Here is a 25,254-nt window from a genome sequence, read left to right on the forward strand (position 1 = left end):
AATTCTTGAATTTGGTCACTACTCTGCCTCAACATCACAGCCCCAAACATATGTCGGGGGTTCTCGTTTTAAGGCTACCTGGCTTCTTTTTTAAAACAAATTTTGGATAACTAAGAGCAAATAAGAGCAGAGTCCCTCATGCAATAAACCTCTGACAGAGCTGTGAGATAGCATGCTTGGGGCCATTCATTCCGGGTCCCTAATTCTAAGTTGTCAGCCTTCAAGCTGATGCTGCATAGGTTTGGTACCGTCTGCTCTTATTTCTACCTCCGGAAACCAAACGATAATAGATTATATGCCAGTGTGGGAATAGGCAGATTGGTTAGGATCCAGGCTGTATCCCAGGTGATCGCAGGAAGCAGCAGTGAAAAAAAGTATTCAGCTCTTCACAGGGATGTAGCAAGGAGTTTCAACTCTACTAGAGGAATTCTTCACTTTATGCATAGCATTTAGATGGTAACTAAGTGATCATTATCATCATCTGATTTGCAGAAAATGTCAGTTTTCCTTGAAGACATAGTTGAAATTTTTAAGGCTACGGTTGCAGATCTCTCCCCAAATTGTTACGTGGGAGAGGGCAGTAAGAGCTACCCCATGAAGACTCGCAGGGTGGCTCTCTTTACGGGATACAGCCTTATCGCTTTCAACCTTTTTTTTCGGCATCTGTAAAGGTGAAGTACTCTCTTTAAATTATTTTCCTCCTAATTGCATCAAAATATTCGGCAATGTAATCCGGAATGTATTCTTGGACAAGGTTTTTTTAGTCTCTTCTCCTGCTTCAATGCTCTTTCTCCTGCTTCTGTCATTGCTTTCCCTCCTGCTTTTGTGTGCTGAGAAACAGAATTAAGGTGTGCTGCAACCAGTGGGCACTTGCATAAACAGCCTGCTTTGAATAAAACAACATCATCCTGGGAGAGGAAGAACGCATTCAGCTTTCCTGCCCAAATGCTAAAACCTATAAGAGGTTCCTATACTATTAAAGCATCACGGTTTTGCTTTGAGATCACTGAGATGCAAGGGCTGCGAATAGCAGACAAATGTAAATAAACCGAATCGGGGACAGGAAAGCACATTGATTCCCAGGTTCTGAAACCGCAGTCCAAAAGTGGTTTATATTTGTAATTTATTTAAGGCTTTTTTTTGGCCAATACATTTGCAACGAATCTCCTTCACACATTTTTGTGCACGAGAGCTTAAGCCTTCCAGGACTTCTGTAAAACAACTTTTACTGCATCAAATTACTGCATTCCTTGATCTCTACCAGCACACGCTCACAGCAGCCAGCCACACTCAAACACAACGAACAGCTCCAGGATTTCATAGCTCTGCAACAGATACTTCAAAAAGAAGATTTTTTTTTTTTTTTTTTAAATTAATACAGTCGTGAAAAAGAAAGCAAATGTAACGGCTTTGCCCTGCCTCCCGCATTTCACAACTGATGCTGACTTAAAATTAGCCCGATCCTCTGCGATACTTGTATTTCCATGTGAAACTTCTTCGTAGAGAATTCATGCCGAATGGTGAGCTGTCAGCTCTGATCGCATTCACCAGCACACGAGCGTTAGACTCTATTTCATAATAGGAAAAGATGGCCAGCGTTTTCCTGACAGAAGTATCGGATATTTTTCAGTCAGTAAAAATTACAGAGAGAGCTCATTGTCGATGCATTTCCCATAGATAATGAGGACTGCAAATTATCAGGCAAGGATTTTTTTGGTACACGGAACAAAACCCAGCACAGTCTGCAGAACTTACTAACTAATCGGGTTTTAAACCCCTGCTTTGCATGCTGCCGACATGGTCAGAGTAACCTACACGTTGATCTTATTCCAAAAGCACAGTAATCTTTATGCTGAGAGAATTATAGTTTTGTGTGCCGTAGCGTACGCTGCAATAAAAAAAAAAAAAAAAAAAAAAAAAAGCCTTTAGGAAAGGCATGTGCTGAACACACACAAAATATGCAGGATGGAAAAAGACCAAATGTAATTAAAGCTTATATGAAACCAGACATTCCTATTTGCAGAGCTCTGGCTGCATTTCTATGAGAAAGAACGCACAGAATTTCAAATCATGCTCTATTTAGACAATGTCAGAAGAAAAACACATCCCCCCCCCACCCCCCCCCCCCCCACCCCCCCAATCCCCCACCCCAAGACTCCAAAAGGCAAATCTCATCATCAGAATTAGAGAGAAAAAGCAATCCGAAGATACTGGTTTACATATTCCTTCCCAAACCATGAAATCAAGTATCTCACTCTCCCGGCTAACAGTTTATAAATTCAGACTTTAAACAAAAGCAAAAAAAAAAACAAAAAAAAAAAAAAAGAAGAAATCCTAATTCTCAAGCTTCCTACTTAGCACTGCCTCGCCGTTGATGATTTGTGCGGCTGTGTGTGCGTGCCTGTTTGAGAAATGGCGAGATAGGCTTAAAGTATTTTCCATTTCATCAAAGAGCATATATTACTTTCCCGGTTCGCTCCACTGTTGGTTTTATGCCCACCCCTTTTCAATCTGCCCATGCCTGAGATGCACAGTGCAGGCGTACAATCCTGAGCAGCTTACGACACTCAGTGAACACTAGGTGCCTCTGCATGCTCTAGCAACACACTGCTCAGCTGAAGGGAAGGGATTCTCGCTGTCTCTCTCTGCTCTAAGCATCACCTAACAAGCAAAGCGAACAAAGAATGGGAAATAAAGCTACCCTTAGCCGGTCAGTGAATGAATGGTAATCTCTCTCTGGAGTAAAGGTTGTGCCGGTCAATGGTCGTTGCAAATGATGGACATTAAAAAGATTGACAAATCCTGTGGAGTCGTTAGTAAAGAGTTTGGAGTTTTTTTCACGCCACAGTGTTAACTGCAGAGAAAAGGACAGAGGGAGAAGGAGAAGATCAAGCTCATGTACATAGTTCTGAAACTTGCAGGTCCTAGGAGTCAGCTAAAAAGCTAGCTGGACAAGCCTTTCGCTCGTTGAGCAGAAGCGAAGTGAGACATTGTGAGCTTGCCAGCCTTGCACAAAATTGAAAGGGACTGAATTTGTAGCACAGAGGGGTCTTTTTTAGCTCTGCATATAATTAGTCCAAACACAAAGGAAGCAACTGAATGGAGGTTGTCACTCTCTGGAAAAGGGTGGGTAAGACACTTTTTAATTAAATTCTTTCATGAAGAAAGATTTTTTTTTTTTTCTTTGCTGCAGCATTTAACATGAACAAAATCACTATCATTTTACCTTTGAATGTCTGTGAACTTTAATGCTGCACAGCTCCTGCATGCTGTAAAGTGAAATATTTGCCTCTGTGTTTGTTCTGTTTGCTGTTTTGCTTTGGTTTTCTGGCTTTGTTTTGTTTTGGGGTTTTGGGGGCTTTTTTTTTTTTTTTTTTTTTTTTCCCCTTAAATAAAATATGATGTAGAATTTGAAAAGATTCAATGGACATTCTCAAGCATATTTGGAAATATTCTTGCTAATGGATTTCCTTCTTATTGGTCTCTGTTTAAACTGGCTGCTGAGGAAGCCCCCGGGGTTGATATTGTGTACGCTGGGTATCTTTTCTAAAATGCTTCCAGCCGTGAATAGTGGGTGTCCACAGCTCTGTCGGTGTGAGGGCAGGCTTTTGTACTGTGAATCACTGAATCTTACAGAGATGCCTCGCAACCTGTCGGGCATGATGGGCTTGTCTCTGCGGTACAACAGCCTTTCAGAGCTGCATGATGGACAGTTCACAGGGTTAATGCAGCTCACGTGGCTCTATCTGGATCACAATCACATTTGCTCAGTGGAGGGGAATGCCTTTCAAAAATTGCGGCGAGTTAAAGAGCTCACCCTGAGTTCCAACAAAATAACCCAACTGCCCAACACCACTTTCCGACCCATGCCAAACTTGCGCAGTGTGGATTTATCGTACAACAACCTCCAGTCTTTGGAGCCTGACCTGTTTCACGGGCTGAGAAAACTAACAACTTTGCACATGCGGTCGAACGCCATCAAGTTCGTGCCAGTGAGAATTTTTCAGGACTGTCGCAGCCTGAAGTTTCTAGACATAGGATACAATCAGTTAAAGAGCCTGGCTCGAAACTCTTTTGCAGGCTTGTTCAAACTCACTGAGCTGCACCTCGAGCACAATGACTTGGTAAAGGTGAATTTAGCCCATTTTCCCAGGCTCATCTCCCTGCACTCTCTCTGCTTGCGAAGGAATAAAGTTACCATCGTAGTAAACACTTTGGACTGGATATGGCAACTCGAGAAAATGGATCTCTCCGGCAACGAAATCGAATACATCGAACCTCACGTTTTCGAAAGCGTACCTCACCTCAAATCCCTGCAGCTGGACTCCAACCGGCTGACCTACATCGACTCCCGAGTCCTCGACTCCTGGAAGTCCCTCACTAGCATCAGCCTTTCTGCAAACGCCTGGGATTGCAGCCGGAACGTCTGCGCCCTGGCCTCCTGGCTGAGCAACTTCAAGGGTCGCTACGACAGCAATCTGCTCTGTGCCACCCCCGAGTACGCGCAGGGCGAGGATGTTTTGGACGCGGTGTACGCTTTTCACTTGTGTGAAGACGCGGCAGACCCCACGAGCGTTAACACCCTCTCCCCGGTAACCAACAACAGCGAGCAACCGTTCGGCTACGGCTCTGCCACCGCCACGTACGACGTGCAGGACAGCGAAGGGGACCGCACGACATACGCCATAACCGTGACCATGCCCGGCGAGAACTCGGAGAACGCCGTTCAGATTCATAAGGTGGTGACGGGGACCATGGCGCTGATTTTTTCCTTCCTCATCGTGGTTTTAGTGTTGTACGTCTCCTGGAAGTGCTTTCCAGCCAGCTTGAGGCAACTAAGACAGTGCTTTGTAACACAGCGCAGAAAGCAGAAGCAAAAACAGACCATGCATCAAATGGCTGCCATGTCAGCCCAGGAGTATTACGTTGATTACAAACCCAACCACATTGAGGGAGCCCTGGTGATCATTAATGAGTACGGATCTTGTTCCTGTCACCAGCAGCCAGCGAGGGAATGCGAGGTGTGATTTTCCTTGGGGATTTAAACAGTGTGCAACCAAATAACGGCGTGCAGGCAGACAGTGGCACGGGGGGGGGGGGGTTGCTGTGCTTTGCTGGTGATTTCTGACGGGCTCCTCTGCCGAAATCGTTAAGAGGGGCTGTCTCAAAGACTCGATATTTTAGCTTTATTGTGTCTTAAAAATCTTCAGGACAGTCAATCTTAAGATTTCATATGCTAATACTCCCTTTGAAGATCTGTCAATATTCAGGAATCTGAGAGTGTAAAAAGGTACCAATTATTGATCTTTTGTAAACTAAGAAAACTGTTTAAAATAAAAAAAAAAATAGCATTTACAGTTTTTACAGACTGGTGTATATTACATGAATTGTTCCCTGTATACGAGATGCAACAGTTTAACCTCTTTTTCTCTTCGTACTGAGTGTTGAAAAGAAAGTCTAGGAGCAAAGAAGCCACATAAAATAGAAAGCTTAAAATTAACCAGATGGCTTCACGTTGTAATTAGTACATGTTCACTTACATCATGTTACTGAAGATATGAAGCATGTCACAGGAATTTTATTTTTGTTAATGTGCTACGTGTACAACAGTGCACCTCAGAAAGGCTAAAGTTTTGCCTGTGTCCCTGGGACGGGATTTCTGAGGATTTTGAAGTACAGCTCACTTGTTACTTGCTGTAAGATCCATAAAAACTGCATCGTAACCCCTAAAAGGATTTTATATCAAACCTGATCCTATTGCAAAGTCTCACTAAAAAGAAAAAAGAAACAAAGCAACAAACCCCAAACAACTGAAACACTGCCAGTGCTCGTCATCGTTTTCTTTAAAATAAAAAAGCCAAAAAAATCTGAATTTAAGGGCTTTTACTAGCATTTCCCACTTTTATGCTTGTTTTGAGATGTGCTAAGAGGGCAGAAACCCTTGCTCTGTGCACTGTGGTGCCATGGTGAATGGAGGAGAGCAAAAGCTATTTGGTTCTCAGTGGTGAAACCTCTGTGTGTTTCAAGAGTAAAACCTCAGCTGTAACACTGTCAGAGTAAGCCAGAGAGTTACTAGAGCGTGCTTCTGGGTCCTATAGTAAACTGCTAGCAAAGCCCATCTCATGTCCCTCCCTTTCACCACCCGCCTTCACTAACAACTCTAAAATCTCTGCAGAGGCTGAAAGTACACGAACCCTCCTTACTAACGACTGATAAATGGAATTGATGGATATAAGCAGTGATTTAATAATGTAGAATCACACAGCTGTTTCATTTGACTGCCCTTAAATAAAGGCTTCCTTTCCTTGGATTTGGGATTTTTCATTCCAGGATGTGAACAGCCTACTGAATGATTTTTTCGACACCTCCACTCATACTAATGAAGAGGAGGTGGGTTTATAACATCAGGCAGAGCATCTTGAAATTTTCTTCATACAGCATTACATGCTAACAAAATGTTACAGATAATGAATTGGCTAACATTGCTATGCTTTGTACATATTTCCCTATCCTTAGGTTACCACCAATAGAGGAAAAATTCAGAAATCTAAGATATATTTTAATTTAACACAGGTTTTTTTCTTCTTGAGAGCATCAAAGTGCCACCTACTCCTAAATGGTACAGCTACAGCAGACTTAGGAAGCAGAGAATAGGCACAGAATAAACCATTTTTCTGCACAGTAGGTTTTAGCTATTGATTTTAAACAGAAACAGTGAATTTCATATTTTTTTTCTGACTGAGACTATTTTTAAAGAGTCAGAACTTATTTTCCTCTATGTGGTATATCTCAGCCTGTTTAATATTAAATATGATGTTAGCCTCTTAACCAAAATTTTTATTTACTGAGACTATAACGTCATCTGTGAAAGCCATGAGACTATCTATAGGGAGAGGACTTTTTTTTTTTTTTTGTAAGAAATTTAATGACAATCAACTGCTTTTTTTATTAAAGCCACTGAAAATTCACCCACAGCTTTGGAACAAGCTAGCTCTGTTAAAACTAGGCTTCCCCCCCCCCCCCCCCCCCCACCTTTAAAACAATGCACATTTCTGTCTCTGTGCCTCAAATCCACAAGGATTTGATCCTGATCCATCCCGAAACCCCCAAGTGACCTGAGGGGTTGAGCGTCCATGTATGAACCTAAACAGTGAGGGCAGAGAGTAGGTAAGGAACCCCTCGTCTCTTTGGGTGCCTGATCAGATTTTTGAGAGAAAATACTTTATGCCCCGCTAACTGAGGACCAAACCTGATGCATTTTCCCCATTAAGCCCTTGTCCGAAATCAATAGGGAATTTAACCATGACAAATCGGCTCTCTGACTTTGGGTTATGTGGTATGTTCCTCAAATCAACATGCAGCACTGCAGCCAGAAGGACTGGTTACAGCTAGTTGCCAGGAAGCTTCGGAAACCAACCAAGATGGTCAAAATATTGTCTGCCTATGGTAAAAAAATTAAATAAATATATGAATTAGCTTTATTTCTACAGTGCCCCCCTGTTGCTATAAGGAAACGTTTTAATTCAGTCATGGTTTTGCCCCTGTAAATCTGATGCAAGACTGATAGCGACAAACAATCATGCCGTGGTTGTATTTCTATGTATTTTTAGCATATTTGTGGGTTGTATTTTAAACACACTAGTGATTGCACCCCTCTGGAATTATTCCTGCTGTTTATTGGTGTTAGCAACCTCAAGCTACGTTTGCAAAGACGTGAGCAATTCCGCCTTTGGAATTTATTCACCTCTGTGCTTCATGTATCTTGCATTGACAGCTCAAGTAAACTGAACAGAACATTTTTCTTTAAAGGTGCAGTGATTTCCTAAGTGAGAGCTGATTTCGGTATTGCCTGTTGCCATTTCTCCTGACGAGAGGTAATGACCACCAATGACTTGCCACCCTTAGCAGGATGATGGATGGATCCTCCATGTAGAGCAGAGAACTTATTAAACTTCAGAAAACAATATATTTCAAAATCTTCATGCAAAAACCTTTGCTAAGGGTAATATCTCCCAGAGACATCCTCCTAATGATCTCCAGAGGATATCTGGTGATCTGGATACCCTCTGAATATCTACTGGTGGAGAGAGGGGTGGCATTGCTATTACATGGCATGAAGGTACTCCACAAGGTGCCCACATCTATTCTGAAAGTTTACATGAAAAATATATGGGTTGTAAAGAAATAAAGGAGCAAGTATTTCATTTCAATCCAGCTATTGTAAACCCAGTTACTCATCCTGCTCCAGGCTGCTTGCATTGGTATATATGAGAGTTATTATATTCGGACTGCATTTATAGCAATTGCAGGGACAAATTTTCCCTATTCCTTTCTTCCAAATTTCATGTTCTCCAACTGTCCAGAGATATGTCATTCCCTCTCTTTTGATGCCCTTATTCTGGCTTAAGAAATGGCTCCAAAAAAAAAAAAAAAAAGATGCTTTTGGGGTTAGTTGTGACAGTTTTTTTCTTCAGGAGATGCTTGGGGAATATTGAAAGAATGAAAATATTTTAAATATTCCCTTTTTAATGTTCCACTTAATAGGACTAATCTCCCTTTTATAAATAGTTAATTAACATTATTTTCTTTTTTATTTGTGTCTTTTAACACGCAAGACAGGGTGAAAGGCAAGCAAAAGAACTACCTTTTTTGAGGATGGTTAACACTACCAGTGTTATAGATCTCAAATATGCAATCTCTTGCTGCTAACATCAATACACACTCACAGTGCACCCAGTGATGAAGGAACTGTTGCTGTGTATGCTTTGAATGTATATAAGGGATGATTTATTTTCCTTTCTGTCTTTTTTCCTTCCTTTCTGTACTACTTTAAAAAAAAAAAAAGAATTGATATGAAACCACAGAATCAATGCTAATGTACCACATTCTGTTTCTGGCCTGAATATATAAAATACAAAAGAAATTCCGTGTTAAAGCTGCAAATTCCCTCCTTTACCATGCTGTTTGAGTGCTGCAGGGGGTTAGACCAAGGGGATGAGCTGTTCCTCCATGTGCACAGCAACAGCTCGGATGCTCCGTACGAGTCCGAAGATGCAGTCCCATGCCTGCTTCACAGCTGCCTTGCACACGTGTGCCAGAGAAGGATCACCACTGATATCTGAGGATATTTTTGTATGCTTTAATATATTCTGTATGTTTTTATGGCCAAGGCATTGAGGGACACTTGAAAAGTGCCTGTTTGATCATTTTCTTTGGTTCTGATAAAAAAGCCCTTCATTTGCTTTTGAGATGGACTAAATTGGTTTCTTGTATGTGTCTCATTCCACATTAATAGCAAAAGGATGCTCTGAGTACCCCTCCCCTTCCCCCAGCTTCTCCAATGGCATTCAGAATGGCAAATAAGAAGGAGTATTTAATTAGAAAGCTTATTTCTAGGGCTACAATAATAATAATAACAGTAATAATAATAAAAGAAATTAAGAGGAGACAAAAGGTGAGAGAAGAGACTGGAGTAAGGACAACTAAATCAGGTCGTTGCTGGCTCCCCATGCCTTTTCTTTTTTAAAGATGGTAAATCTGAAGGACTAGCACAGATGAAAAACCAAGACTGAAAGTGGGTGGAGAAAGCAGTTTTAAAACCTGTGCAAGCAGGGATGAAACAGCTTCTGGCAAGGAGGGTACAACACTAAATAGCTTCATTGAGCAAGAAAGAGAAAAGGAAAGGGTGAGGGGACAGGATGAAAGGGACGAGGAGAAGGCAAGGGGATCACTGTGCGCACGGGGAAAACGAGATTTTTCAGTGCCTTCACCTCCCACGTTAAGACCGTGGCAAGGACAACAGCAGAGATTTAAGGGAGATGCCCAGCATCTCTCTCTCTCTCCCTGTCTTTTCCAACTCCCAGTCACACTCTCTCATTCGCAGAGGTGCGGACAGACATGCGTTCCCAAACACACGGCACCCCGTCAGTCATTTCCTCTGCCCCCCCGGCCCTGGGAGCACAACGTCCCCCTCATCCATCATTTCGGTGGCTGAACTCCAGCACCGTGCCTCTTCCACTCATTTTTTTTTGGCTGGACCTCTTCACTATCCTAGTCAGCGCTCACCACAGACTTTCTAGAAAATCAGAGTTTTCTACCCAAAATATCTCTTTTTTCCCCCCATCCCTTAAGAAACGCTGGTTTAGAGACAGAGGTGATCTTGAGCAATAGAAGATTCTCCTGCTAATTATATCCACACTCACTCTCCTTCATATTCAGCTTTCATATTCACAGCTATTATGACAAACAGATCGGAGATATTTTCGCCGTGTTCAGTTTATCATTATGTACCAAGGTTACACTTTTCCTTGACCTGCTCAACCCAGTCTAATATTAACAAATTGAGCGTTTATACGGGTTCCTTTCCAAGCATGAAGTTGATTAGGAATTTAGGAAATGGTGGTGATTTAAAGATTAACCTTTCATATAATTACTGACATAAACCAGAGCTATTAAGGTTTTAGAAATGATTATTCAGAGCATATTCTAAGTTAAAAAATACCACATTTAGAACCATGCAAAAGACCTTCCGTATCAGCCATTTTTTGTTATTTTTTTTTATTTTATTTTTTTTTTTAACAGCAGAAAACCCTGGTGAAAGGAAAGGAGTAAGTGCAGTCTACCTCTAAAGTTAGAGGAAAGTAAGGCTACAAAAATATTACAGAAACCAAGCAACAGTCTTCTGCTGGCAAGACACAGCCTGTAATTGGGTGGGTGGCTGTGAAGATCCAAGCTGAACGCTGCAGAGCACTGTAATTTTATTGCAGTGTGTCTGCTTTAAAGTGAACATATTTGCAATGAAATCCGAATTTCCGTGAGAACGGGGCAATTGTTTTTGTTATAAAGATAACGTCACTTGTTGGCATTCAGACACAATTATTCAGCCTTTAAAGCAATTACTGTTCTTACTCGCTTTTGCTGGTGGGATAGTTTGGAGAGACAGACAAATGTAACAGGGAGGTTGAGTTCAAAGTACCCAGATTTGCATTACAAGAGAAAGAAATTCAGTTTAAAATAAACACCTTTTCCACCGTTTCTCCTCTTCCCAAAAATCCAAATAGGTACATCACTTAGAGAAATTAGAGATAATTGGCAGTGGCTAAAGGATAATATAATGTGCGTCTGTGCTTGGCAAACAGCACCTACTAGTCTGCTAAAGCACTTTTTATTTTAAACCATTTCGCTGCTCTCATGTTCTTCACATCCTCACCAGACACAGTAACTACCGCCAGAAAGATGTCTTTCAACACGGCTGCTATGGGAACGTGACCGATTCGGTTCCATTTCTGAGCTAACAAAGACTAAATCCAAGATTTCAAAGGTAATAGGTAAGTATAAAAATCTACTTCCTCACCGAATTACCATTTTCAGCGCGGCAGATTTCTCCGACCGACGTGGTTGGACACCGAGCCTGGTCGTTCATTATGACAAACTTTGTTGCGGCCTTTTTCAAGACGTACCTTTCTCTTAATAGCAAATAAAAGCGTGACACCGGAGAGAGGACTGAAAACTGTATTTTCAGTAGAACGTGAGCTAAAAAAAAATATATGCATGGACATATCAAATTGATTTGAGGGCTTGTCCGAGGAAGGCGATGCCGTTTGTATATACGGAATGCCCCCGAAGCAGCGCACCTCTGTACCCCAGTGGTTACAATAAGGTATGAGCCAACATCCTCCCAATAGCTGGGGGAACTCAAACTGGAAGCAGATTTCTGAATATCTTTTAAAATATATGCTTTCGCCCTAATTTTTATCCCTTCTCACCCACTCTCCCTTTTTTCATTCCCCAAACCTCACAGGCAGAATGGAACAAAAGGCGGGGGGGGGGGGGGGGCAAGAGGGAAACCCTGAAAATCCCAAACTGAACTGCAAGAACAGTCCACGGCTGTTGAATTCCAGAGGGTTTGATTCTTTTAACAATTGCCAGCCCTTTGAAACACATCTGCTATCAACCCTCTTTGCAAGACGAGAGGTAAAGTGAGCTCCCGGGAGTAAACCCGAATCTGTCTCTGTAGTGCAGTGCCTCTACTCACAGTCTGGCTTGCTAAGAGAGCCTGGTAAATATAAAAGAAAGTTAATAATAATGAGATGAACCACCTGGGAATTCCCCCCCCCCCCTTTTTTTTTAAACTTGGCTCCGTACTAAAGTTTATCTTGACAGAAAATTTACTTCTCTGATCTAGATTATTTCCCAAAGCAAATTTTTTTTTAAACAGCAAACAAATGTGTGGCTGCTGCTAAAAGGTTTGCAATCCCCATGCCATGAGGCCACCTCATGTCAAATGTTTACCTTAATTTCATGTAAACGTCACTCCAGATTGGACATTCTGTATTTCTTTAGCACCATATGCAACTGCCTCCATCCTCGCAAACCTTCTCCTTGCACCCAAACTACCTTTACAAGCAGCCCGGAACCCAATGCTACTGTCAGATCCAATTCCCAAACAACAACAGGATGTAATGAATTTATTATGTAATTGCTGGAGTCTAATAAATTGAATGTGAATCCTATGGCCTGAAACACAAAGAAATAATGGAGACAATAAATGAATAGAAGAAATGCATCTGACATGCTCTCTGTGGGGAAAAAAAAAACCCCGCAAAACAAAAAACGCTTTGTCAGAAAATGCTTAAGCTTGCAGAAGGTGGAGGGCATCGAGCACAGCTGCAAAAAGGTGAATTAGGTGGGATAGAGAAAATCACTGCTAAAAAATAAAAGGGGAAATCGAAATGGAGACAGTGCCCATAGCAGATTAATCAGCAAGAGAATTAGGTGAAAACCAGCACAGGAGAAACTCATCAAGGGCAAACAAAGCGCTGTGGTGATATTTGATGGCAAACGGAGTCTAGGCAAACGTGTATTTGCGGTGGGGGAAACAGCAATCCATGAAGGCCCATCACGCTGAACCCTGAGCTTTTTCCTTTGTCCATCTTTGCTCTGTCACCATGGGCTTTTTGGTATATTTTTAAAACTCTTAACTATTTTATTGCTCGCATGCACAGAACTGAACCCTTGGAGATGGTGCTTTTACTGTCTGTGAAATATGCTAAGCCAATAGTTGTTTTTTGGATGGACGGCACTTCTACGCTGAAGTAAACCCTATTGTATTGGGTTTCTGAATGTATTTCCTTGCTTCCAGCAACTGTGAGGGATTACATCAGGTTATTCTAGTTGATGGAATGAAGATCTTCCCAAAGAAGTTCATCTAAGTAGTTCTATGAATTTATCTTTCATAAAAAAGGGAGTTGAAAACTTTTCTCTTTTTTTCCCTGGTTATGTTTTCCCCTTATGTAGAATAATCTAGCCCAAATCTGTCATTTTTCATTAGCAAAGGAGTCAAGCTATGGCTCTTAATGACAACTCTTAATGAGAATTTGATGAATAAGTCCTGGAAAATCAAACTTGAAACAAAGCCTAAAATCTATCTCAAATCTATTGTTTCCAGGTAATAGAGATGTTAGCAATCGGTAAATAAAAGTGAGTGTGTTTAAAGCAAACTAGGGCATTTAAAACAACAAATCAGTAGGTCCAAATACTGTTTATCAAGAAATTAAGAAAAAAGAAAAAGTTTAAAAATGAAGTGGAGGAGCTGGTAAAAAAAAAAAGCAGATTTCTAGTAAAAGTAGCAGTTGCACCAAAACCTGAATAACTAAAAATACACTGCAGTTCCCCTAATTTAGAGCTGATTAGAGATGGTCATTACAGACAGGTAAGCCTTATCTCAGCAGCTGTTAAGTTTGTTTCGAGATTTGTTAAGGTCTGTAGTACGGCCCAATAGGGATAACTGACTGGTCATCCGTGGAGTAACATCACGGTTCTCTAATAACCTGCAGTCCCGAACCTTTGGACTGCCGTAACAATATTAACAAAGTGGTATAGAGAAAAGGCAATTTTATAGTGGGACTTTTAAAGAGCTTTTGACAAAATGCCTTTAAAGGATGTGCAGTTTCCTATAAATAAGACAAGCTCTATGGTCATAGGAAACCAGCTAGGCATCAAATAATCCGGCGGCCTTTTACTCAATACAGAGAAAAAACAGAGTGCAGTCCAAGGCCAGGGCTGCTGAATCATCCCAGCTACGGTCAGGAAACGTATGGCATTTTTCAAATGACAGATTATTTATATCACAAAAGTAATGAAAATCATAAGGATGTGCAAAGGGACTTCCAAAGGCTGAAGATTCTATAAGCTTTGATGGGTGAAATTCTGAACTGCCAAATACAAAGCAAAAGACACAATATAAGGAAAACTGTTCGTCCATGCCTTGAAGATGTAATTTATATGCAACAATTGGATAACTATCTTGCTGGCTATTGCATTGAAAATCTCTGCTCAGTGTGCAGAGAAAAATAAAAATTAAAAAAAAAAAAAAAAGGAGGGAAAGCCAAAAGTAGAATAACATCTCAAATGTATATGCAACGGAACAGCTCTCGAGAAATTAAATAGCTTGATATAAATCACTACTATGCCTTCAGTTAGAAAACAGTCCCCAGTTCAGTTAAGAATAAGTTAGGAAAGGATCTAAGTGCTAGATAAGGCGAAGCTACTGCCAAGTAGAAGGATGAACGATTCGGGGAAAGTTTGTGTGTAAGGAGAGAGGGAAGAGAACCTGGACCTGCAACTGCGGCACGAGAGCAAAACGTGTATCCATCCCCCCTCTAGTGGCCACTCCACACCGGGCTACTGCAAAACGAAAAGCAAACCACGGAGGGGAAAGGCAATACACTGGCAATTGATTTTAAAACAAGTACACACCCCCTCTATTTTATTCCCCTTGCAATTTTATGTTGCTTCGCTTCATATTATTATTACTATTATTTGCTATTCCTCATTAAACTGCCTGCTGAATTCCTTCGTTGTTTCTTGTCATCGCTTAGCGCTGAAGCTGTTCTACAGCAGAGGTAATTTTTTTCTTGTGATATGCTTGTACCTACCTGCAAGAAGAGGTTATGGAGTGTGACAGGGGCCCATGTACATTCTAACGTTAGAAATAATCATAAATTAAAAAAAAAAAATAAACTTTGGAACTCATTGTATAAGACATCACTGATGCAAAAAATAGGCATTTAAAAAAAAGGAATAGTTGTACAGAAATGGGAACATTGAATTAAATTTGTACGTATACCACTAAAATGTTTTAGATTAAAAAAGGTGCTTTTTTTTAGGAACAGCATGCGGTGGAAACGGTCCTTTTAATTTCCTACTTATGGAGCAATCACTGAATTTCAGTGTTTCTAACTAACCTGCACAGCTACAGTCACCTGAAGAAACCGAGGCCAGATGAACCCTTCACATCCCAACACAGCAAATAAACACAGGTTCTTCGTGGTCAGTTACTGCTTCCTCTTTCTTCTATAGGACAGTTGCTAAAACTGAAAGAATCCTCATTTTTACCAATTTCTCTGAATCATAGAATCATACAGGTTGGAAAAGACCCTTAAGATCATGGAGTCCAGAATAATGCAATATAACCGACCACCTTCTGTTCCTGCCTTAAAGGCATCCTACCCTAGAACATGTGATGGGCCGAAGGAGCTGAGATGCTAAGCTGGATGCACTGAGGGATGCTGCTGAGGACTGAAAAGGAGCTGGGCTCTGTTTCTGGTTGAGATAACGCCAAACACCTGGTTAGGACTGTATGTTCTAAATTCAGGTTCTCTAAAAAAAAAAAAAATAAAAAAAATAAATAAATAAAGAAAGAAACCTGGTGGCTTGGAGCAGATGTGAACATCCCTTGGTTGCCCTTTCAAGGGACCTACTACATCCTCAAGCTAATAAACTCCAGTGTAACAGGCTGGGGTTACAGGGAAGATGAGAAGTAGCAAGGGATTAAGTTTTGCTCTTGTAAAATATTTCCTTCTGGCAAAGACGAAGAACTAGTTTAGATGGAGTTCAGAGCTAGCACTTCTATGTTAATTTTAATGTGTTGTTATTAATTTGTTCAACTGAAACTAAAGAATAATACAACAAACAAGGCACAGTTTGACTTCTCACGTCTTAAATTTAAAAAATGAACCCATTTCCAATGCGTCTTAATAATTTTACCTAATTAAAAATATTTAAAATCAGATTATTCAAATGATTTGTATATAATAATGTAAGTACTCTGCTCTTCCAGCATAAAATTAATTCATTACTATCCACAGTCAGAGCAAATTTGATAGTCTGTCCCTTACGATGCAATTACAGACAACACTTGTATTCATAATGCCCGCTGTCAAGACTAAAGAATATAAGGAACTGCACAGATAATTTAAAAAATAAAAAAAAAGGCCCTTGAGTACTATGGTGATGGGTGCAAGTAGAAGCACAAGCTTACAGGGAAACCTAAAGAAAACTGATTCTCTGCTCCGTATGGAAAGAAGACATCCAGACTGATCTGTTAAGGACACCTCTTTCTCCACCGACGCTTACAGAGAGGCATATACATATTTCTGGAAATTACAGAAGCTATTGCGAGTGGGTGACTTGGAGTATTTGATCGAGCACCTCATGCTGGGTGGGAATTCTTTACCTGTTGTTTAAGCGCAATAATATGCTCTGTTTCATACAGAAAATGCATATTTTCAAACATAGAACTTATTCTTCTCAGTCTAACTCTGTCAAATAATAAATATTTTTTTCCTAGAGTTCCCCTCACAGCAGACAAAAGGCAACGCCTGATTTTTAGGTGAAGAGATACAAGTTTCTACAAATTGAAGAAAAGGGGCTCTTCAGAATGACAGCCTAGTGTAGTCTGTGATTTCCCTTGAATGCCATTACTGGGGTAAATTAAGTGTCAGGTTCCAGACTAATTCATCACTTATTAATTAACAATATCAATGATTCTTTTTTCATCACAGATAACACATTTTACAGACTACCAGAAGCATTTTTTATTACTAAAGTTATCTCAAAGGCTCTTCCCCAATATCTGCCACAATAAAAAAAAAAAAAAAAAGAAAACATTCCATCATAATTTTAGTGATAGATCACTTTTCCCTTGACTAAAATTAAATCTTAAAAGCCATTTAATTAAACTGAATGATAACTGAATTACTTTAACCACACAAAGAATTAAAACTAAGGATGGTCTCTCCCCAGACACTAAAATATGGCATGGCAATGTTTTACCACGAGGAAGCAAAACTTAACAAAGCAAACCATTCTGAGTGGGTGTTTCTTATACCTAAATAAAACCCCTCTTCAACAACCTCATTTCTTTGTTTTTTCAAATTGCAAATTTATACCTGCGTCTTTTTTGTAACGCGCAGAATGACACCACCTTGCTCAAGTCGGACTGCGTGCTCTGAACAACAGCAAAGAGTAACACTTCAAAAAAAGGTCCAGGTTCCGTTTGGTATCTCACTAATTTTAGTAAAAGAAGGAGTAAGTTTTATGCTAACTACCTGCTTAAGTCTCCTGCTGTGCCTTACAAACACAACTCTCATTACATTATTAAATCAGCCTTGGCCCAGATTTACAATATATAGTATATGAATACTTTTTTGTGTAACTTCTGCATGATGTTCAACCCCATCCTAAAGACTGTTTGCAACCAGTAGTAAAGACTTAGTTGGTATAATTTCTTCTTCTTTTTAAATGGTGTATCTATTTGATCCTACTGCAGAAGTTTTATCTAACCTGTAGCTAACCTTGAGTGTTTGTTTTTCTCTTCCAGGAGTTAAAAAGAGAAAGTTTCTTTATAATTCATATATAATTTGCTAAGTCTCTTATGTGTGTATTCTGTGCTTCCAGAGGATTAAAGAAGGAATTTTATCACCGAAAGAATAGGAAAATAGATTTGCAGATGTAGCAATCTTGTAAAACCCAGAGTTCAGAAAAACATTCACGCTACCATCAAGGAGGAAAAGTCATTTCCCAAATTGTCCCAATCTCTTCCTACAGAGATTAAAAGGACAATGATGCAACTCCTACGTGACTCCTTTCAACTGTTTATAACCACAGACCAGCTTCAGTTCCATCCCTGCGATGATGCTCTCAGGATTATTTCACGCCTGTCTCTTGGTTCCTATATTCATTGATGTTAGGCATTTTTTGCAAGGTGAACACAAGTTATTTTATTCAGAGGTGTGAAAAAAAACAAACCCTGTTCCTTCATGCATTAGTCAGATTTCCATCACTACAAAGTAAAGCATCAATTGGGATTAAACCTCTAGAAATCACATTTTTTGAAACTCTTGCCAACTACATAATTATGCCCCAAATGATTTTGTGCCAGGTGGTTTGGCTAACAGATGGAATGGTATATTTGTTCACTCTTCATAAACCAAGCTCCACTCCAAAAACTGTGAGCCAGAAGTATCTAAATTATTGATTGACAGTTACATATGCCTAATAATTAATTAAACCCTAGCTACAAATTGCAGTGAGTCCTGTGAGCACTTAAGAAAAAAAAATCATATAGAAAATGTGTGATATTGTCTTTACAGTAACGTTTTTAAATCATGGCAGCTAAAAATAATGGTACGCAATGATGCACTACAGACAAAAGAGCTTTGGTATGAAGCATCTTTAAAATGCTTAAAGAAGCATACGTTATATAACTTTACATATTGTTCCTGTAAGATTATTTTTCGCAACTCCAAACTTCACCAAATGCTTACTAAACCCACCCAGGAGTTGTGCCCAGACCTAACAACCGCAGTCAGGTTCAGACGACTCTTCCCAGAACACATATATGCTATATAATCACCATTAATGCTCTGGAGGGAGAAATCAAACTGAGCTCAAACCGTGAGCGAGCCGTTGCTTTATACATCCTGAATTAGGGGTTATCTGAGGCTCGTGTATTTCCTGCCTGCAAACCCCAGATGGAAATACGGACACCTTTGTCAGCCAGCGTACGGCCAGAGAGCCCATTTCATCTGGATTTATCAAAATTATTGTGTGCGCGTGCTCGACCGGTAACGAAGGCAAAGACGGTAAATCCAACGCGGTCTGAAGGTGTTGGACTTCCAGCATACACGCAGATTAATTGTGCTGAGGACGCACGGCAGGCATTTCAGGTTGATGAATAGCACATGTCATCAGTCATTCTCAAGCTGGAAACAGGCTGGACTTTCTGCTCCTGTGCCGATCCGCTGGGTCACAAAGGTACAAGAAGTCTACAGCGGAGCTGACCCTGTCCCGTTCAACATTTCCCTAAACGCCTGCAAACATCACCGACTTTCCAGCCCGTGCAACGGCCCTCATCAGAATCCCACCAAGCTGAGGGTAACAGTGTATATATTTCCCACCCCCCTATGGGAAAATAGTAATTAATGTAAAAAACAGAGAATGAGAAAAGCTTTTTGTCATAGTATATTAATATCCCTACTTCTGCTATCACAAAGCTGTGCCAGAAACACTGATTTAATAGGCACTGCAAAGCAATTACCATGCAAATAATATTAACCAGCAATTTATTATTTTTTTAGTAAAGCCCTTGTTTTGGCTAGCAGACCACAGTAACAGATTCCAATAAAACTGGGTAATTGAAAGAAATTTCAAGTCTCTAAATAGCTGTGACACCGAACATATGAAGCAACAGTTCTCAGACTGGCCTGTTGGTCCGCTTGCAATTTCAAGTACGGACAACCTGGGGAGCCACCAAACAACTTAGCAGAAAGAGAGCGCTGAAGGGATGGGAAGGAAAGATGTTCAGGAAAACTTACTTTCACTAGTGACATTAGCAAGGAGGACACTGGAGAATAACGTAGAGGGTTTTAAGCCACTTAGGGAATAGCTTTCCTGCCATAACTCCTGCCTTTGCCTCTGCTCTTCAAAAGAAACGTTTTAATGGAGTAAGCAAGTCCATCATTTTAAGTAACATAGACTGGTCTATTTATAGCACAGGATTGGAAACTTGCTTAGATTCACCAAAGTGCTAAGCTCCATGTTCAGCTTTAGATGTTTGCCGGCAATGCTCTTGTCTTGCATTGATTGGAGCTATAGGATTTTACCTTAATTCGCTTAATTTTTCTGTTCTTCATTTCAGTACCAGAAAATGAACAAAGTTGCTTAATTCACACCAGAGTGCTTTGACACTCACTCTGAACTTTTATTCTATAATGACTGGTCAAAATATGATGATTCTTGTTCCTTAAATCCGACATGATTTTGCCTAATCAAATTAGTGAAAGAACAGATTTGATTGTGTGTTATCTCTGCAGCTAAAGATGAGTTAATTAAGATTCAACTTCCAGATACAAGGCAGGACTCAATATTTTTTTCTTATTCCCCTGTTGTAGGATGCTGATTATGTAGCATATAAAAATACAGTATAAGAATACATACCTTTGCTATGGTTCCCTTACCGCTTTAAAATTCAAATTCCTCTTTTAATTAACAATCTAAATACTCCAAATATAGAAACACATTTCTGTGCATTTTATGAGGAGAAAAAGCAAAACAACACTAGCATGTGTCCTAAAACTTCTAAATATTTTTGGGAGGAACAAAAGAATATTACTTTCTAGTTTAACTGATGAATATACAAATATTGACATTGTTGTGCTCAAGATCAAGTACAAATTGAATCTGTGATTTCATTTATGGAAATAGGTAAGCTGGGAAATGCAATTACTATCTATAAATCATTTTGCTATAACCTTCTACTTCAATATCCTTAAATAGCAAAATGCAACTGAAGCTATTTTAGTTAAAGCCCGAACAAAATAAATCCTTGTGGCAACACTCATCTGTCAGGGGATTTGATGTTCTCCAAAGTACTTGTTGGTATTAAGCAAGCAATCTCTCACTTCTAACAGACTTTCTTATTGATATGTATGAGCTAAGTAGTTTATTATTTATAGTTAAGTGTGAAATGATATGTCAAAGAAAAACAGAAAATTAGGGAAACTGCATATTACAAGATCTAAAATATTTAATTCCCATACAAAACAGCTACTAACAGTTGTGTACTTGGAGACATAATAACGTGGCTAACAACTAAATGGTGCCTCCTAGGAAATCTGGGACAAGAAAATATGTCACGGTCAAGCCTGTCATGCCTGGAAAGACTATGAAGATCAACATATATGCATGCACTTTTCAGCAGGCCCAGCAGAAGCAAGAAAGATCACCAAAAAACTAGTAAAAATGCCAACAGTAAAAAGAGATAAACAATTTTTACACAAAACTTGCCGACTATTTGAGACAGTGAAAACCTCACCAACGATCCAGCACTCAATTCACTACAATCTGAATCAAGAAACAATGCAATGGTAATGATCCTATTGATGACTAAGATGCTCAGAGGGCTGGAGCACCTCTGCTATGGAGACAGGCTGAGAGAGTTGGGCTTGTTAAGCCTGGAGAAGAGAGGGCTCTGGGGAGACCTTAGAGCCCCTTCCAGTCCCTACAGGGGCTCCAGGAAAGCTGGAGAGGGACTGGTGACAAGGGCAGGGAGGGACAGCCCAAGGGGAATGGCCTGAAGCTGCAGGAGGGGAGATGAAGATGAGATGTTAGGCAGAAATCCTTCCCTGTGAGGGTGCTGAGGCCCTGGCCCAGGTTGCCCAGAGAAGCTGTGGCTGCCCCTGGCTCCCTGGCAGTGTTCAAGGCCAGGTTGGATGGGGCTTTGGGCAACCTGGGCTAGTGGAGGGTGTCCCTGCCCATGGCAGGGGGGTGGAACTAAATGATCTTTGAGGTCCCTTCCAACACAAACCAGGCTGTGATTCTATGATTCCATGTTGTGTAGTGCAGGTTTATGCACAAGCTCAGTGTCTTTTACTGAATCCATCTTAATATAAGTGAATAAACATAAATATATATGAAAGTATATGCCTTCTTTGAAATAAATACCAGTCTTAATTTCTTTTTATCTCTAATAATCTTATCTTAACCTTATTTTATGCAGATACCTCTGCTTGCATGGTAATTGAATTAATACTTCAGTATTTTGCAATTGAAATCTCCTTCATTTCCTCAACAGTTCTGCAGGCAGAATGGCAGCTGACATGACAAAATCAGGCAGGAACACATTTGGCATTTGCCACAAACCTATATCAAGATACGTAGTCTTGACTCTCTAGCTTTGCCAAGGAGTAGGAGTATTCACAGGCGAAGATCCCAGTTTTAGACACAAGATTTAAAATACAATATTGGTGGTTAATAAAGCACGAACTGTCTATACCTGAATATACTGCACAACGTCAAAGCTTGTCTGTCTTTTTACAAATTGGTGGATCATATTGTTGGACTGATTCTGTCACTGTTATTTCAGACATGATTTTTTTTTTTTTGGTATAAAACAAACTTAGGGTCATTGATGAGAAGCTGCCATTAGCATTGCTGTTTCCATCTGATGTGAACAGTAGGACGTTCCCCTATCCAAACACGGATCAAGTGCTGTGTTTTCCCAGGGAATGGCGGATGGCCTAGAAATGCTGTGGCATTAACATCTGAAATCACACTATCTGTAGGTGAGTTGATTACACTCCTCACCACAGGAGTCTTGTAGGAAGCCAAGCTAATTGTGCTTAACGTAGCTCAATCGCAGTCCTCCTATTCGGTGTAGGTTTTCATAGCCAACAGGTTATTTCTGCACCTGTCCTGAGAAGTTTGCGCTCAACTCAGTTAATTTCCAAGTCTAATTTTATCACAGGAATTTAAAAGATTGACAATTATACCAGTATCACGGAGAAACCAGAACCTCTTTGGTTACGAAGCTTTTTCCCTTTGCCTCTCTGGTGGGAGTACGCCTCATTTCTACAGATGGGAGCTTTGCGTTGATGATGCTGATTAAACTGGAGCACGTCTGGAAGGATCCGGAGGAAGATATTATGTTTTTCTGAAACACATCACTCCATCAAGGATTTGGTTAGATCTCATACTAATCTTTAATTCTCACCTATCAGTATAGTGCTCCTAAATAAGCTTCTTGTTGTCTTGTTTCACTGTCAGTGGCTACCTCTATTAAACAGTGCTTGACAGCTAAGAAAATATAAACATAGACGATTAGACCATTCTTTTAGAACTCTGTGAAAGAGGTTGGTTGTAGCTTAAAGAGATTTTAAATTAATATATCAGGGTCATCGAATAATAATTTTTTTTTTTTTTTTTTTTTTTTTCTGTTTTACTTCTGCCATGGTATCTAAAAGGCTTGATTCTCAGATCACAGGTAGTCTGGTTAATCCAGAAGGTTTCCACTTCTCTAGTGATGCTACAGGCTTCATTTTGCTGGAAGTTTCTGCTAAATTTGTGTATTCAGCTGGCTGGCTGCAGATATTTCAAAGATGAGTGAAGTTTCTCCAGAATTATCCTGGCAAGGGAGTATCAGCTCATCCCAGAGATCTGCAAAATTCTTGGGAATGCGAAGCCAGGGCTACGGACAACGACATTTCCTCACACAGATAGAAAATGCACGGACTCCTATTTCGGAGCCAAGGAGGAACAGCCTCCAAGCCACACAAGGACATGTACGTCTCACCAGAGAGGACAGCAGCTTGCTGAAAGTGACTTTGAACAGCTACTTCCAGAAGCAGCCATAATTTCAGCAGCAAATTCCACTGAAATAACCGAAATCACCTCCAGCAAGGTCCTTTATCTCTGACTGATTGGGTAATACAAGTTTCCCCATCAGGGCTCAGGAATTGGTGCACTCAAATTCACACCCTACTTCAGAGTCATTTCCTCAAGTAAGTGGGTAATGTCGTTTGAAAATATAGATTTGCTTAATGTCAGAAAAGAAAAAAAGAATTCCTTCTAATAAGGTACTGCCATTGGCATCTGAAATGGCTGAATTAAAGCTGATTGAATACTTCCAATTTAGGATAGGCTAAACAGTCGGTAGAATAGCATCAGAGGATATTCACAGGATAAGAAACTATTCTAGAGAAACGTGGCTCTGAAAAAGGACACAAGGTTTTCGAATCCTTTATAAGGGAAACTGCATTCAATCTTCCTCTATGTCTACGCAGGGTAAGATAAGTAATCAGCTCAATTTGCAACAAAGGAGATTTGGGTTACATATTAGAAAGCATTTTCTAACTGCAAATAGAGTTCAGCACAGAAGATTAAACAACTTCTATTTGTGCCAAGAATTTTGGCATTTTAATCCTTTATTGCAACTGAACTGTATTAGGACTCTTCCAAATAACTGTCCACATTATATCGCTTTTTAGGAACAACAAGAACACTTTGTATTTTAATTTTCAAAATTAAGACCTTTTTCACTTACTGCCATCTCAGCAATTTTCTTAATTCAGACATCTATGCGCACAAATATTTAAGTGAAATATATATATGTGCATGCACATGTATTCATAAGTTTTTGACAGCATGCAAACTGACATGTAATGAAACCATTAAATCGGACTAAGGTAATTGGCAGGGAACAACTAACCTTTACATTAAAGCTAGTCTGTGGAAATCCATACGCTTGCATTGGTACGTATGCGTGCACCATTTTGAGCTGTGAAATTACTGAGTGGCCATCAACCTTCGATCAGGTGAGCAGGCGGCTGCAGTGAGAATCTTACAGCAAGGTTTGATCTAAAAAGGGGTGTCGCTCGGGGAAACACAAACTCCCATTTTCATTGTAAGTGCATCTACATATTGTCGTTAATACAATACAGGTAGACTTTACACTGCTTATCTCCAGGTCAATGGAAATTCCTGTTGACTTGACGGCACAGGCAGACCACTGCTTAGTGATCTGGAAAATAAAGTGCAAGTTTGAGATAGAAACAAGGACATGCGATGTTAGTTTTATTCTATTTGCTTATTTTATGCATAATATAAAGGCAAAGTAGGACAGAGGTATAAATCCCTCGTTTTATTTTAGTGAGCTACTAGTTTATAAACTGGACTTGTTTTGATCCCTGCATTCTTCATTTGCCTTTTCTTCCAAGAATTTTTGTTCTTTTGCAGTAGTTTAAAGAAGAAAGACTGCCAGGAGAAAGAATGGGTATCACTAACTCAGACTTTTCATATTCAGAACAGGACTAAAATTATAACAATTCCAGATGGGTTCGACAACAAATACAGTTTAATTCAAAGACATCTTTGTACTTTCATTTTCTAAAATATTGTATTCAAGTGTATTAAATATTGTTATTTAGCAGCTAAAATGATAGAAAAAATAATTGAAAGCATTTTAAGAAGCTATTTAGCTCCCTTTCCTACAACAAGGCAAAATCAATTGTATCATTCCAGAGAAACGTTTAGCTGTTATCAAACCCCTCCACTGATAAGGATTTTGCAGTATCCTCAGGCAATATTCTGCTGTGCTGAACTCCCTTTACTCCTAATACATTTTCCTTAATTCAA

General features: G+C 40.0%; 2 protein-coding genes across 6 annotated transcripts in view; one reads left to right on the forward strand and one right to left on the reverse strand.

Moving 5' to 3' along the window:
- The window catches only part of CTNNA2 (catenin alpha 2), a 535,735-nt gene that overhangs the window by 155,245 nt on the left and 355,236 nt on the right, over positions 1-25,254 (reverse strand). The window lies entirely within an intron of this gene.
- Positions 2,553-5,824, forward strand: LRRTM1 (leucine rich repeat transmembrane neuronal 1). 2 transcript variants are annotated; one of them, XM_075752783.1, is made up of 2 exons: positions 2,553-3,130; positions 3,637-5,824. In XM_075752783.1, exons 1-2 carry the CDS (start codon positions 3,100-3,102, stop codon positions 5,025-5,027), a joined length of 1,422 nt encoding a protein of 473 aa, XP_075608898.1. In that variant the 5' UTR covers positions 2,553-3,099; the 3' UTR covers positions 5,028-5,824. The 2 variants fall into 2 exon arrangements, with proteins under 2 accessions (XP_075608898.1, XP_010298475.1); XM_010300173.2 differs by having other exon boundaries at positions 2,553-5,824.

This window comes from Balearica regulorum, chromosome 4 (genome assembly GCF_011004875.1).
Source record: "Balearica regulorum gibbericeps isolate bBalReg1 chromosome 4, bBalReg1.pri, whole genome shotgun sequence".
NCBI lineage: Eukaryota > Metazoa > Chordata > Aves > Gruiformes > Gruidae > Balearica > Balearica regulorum.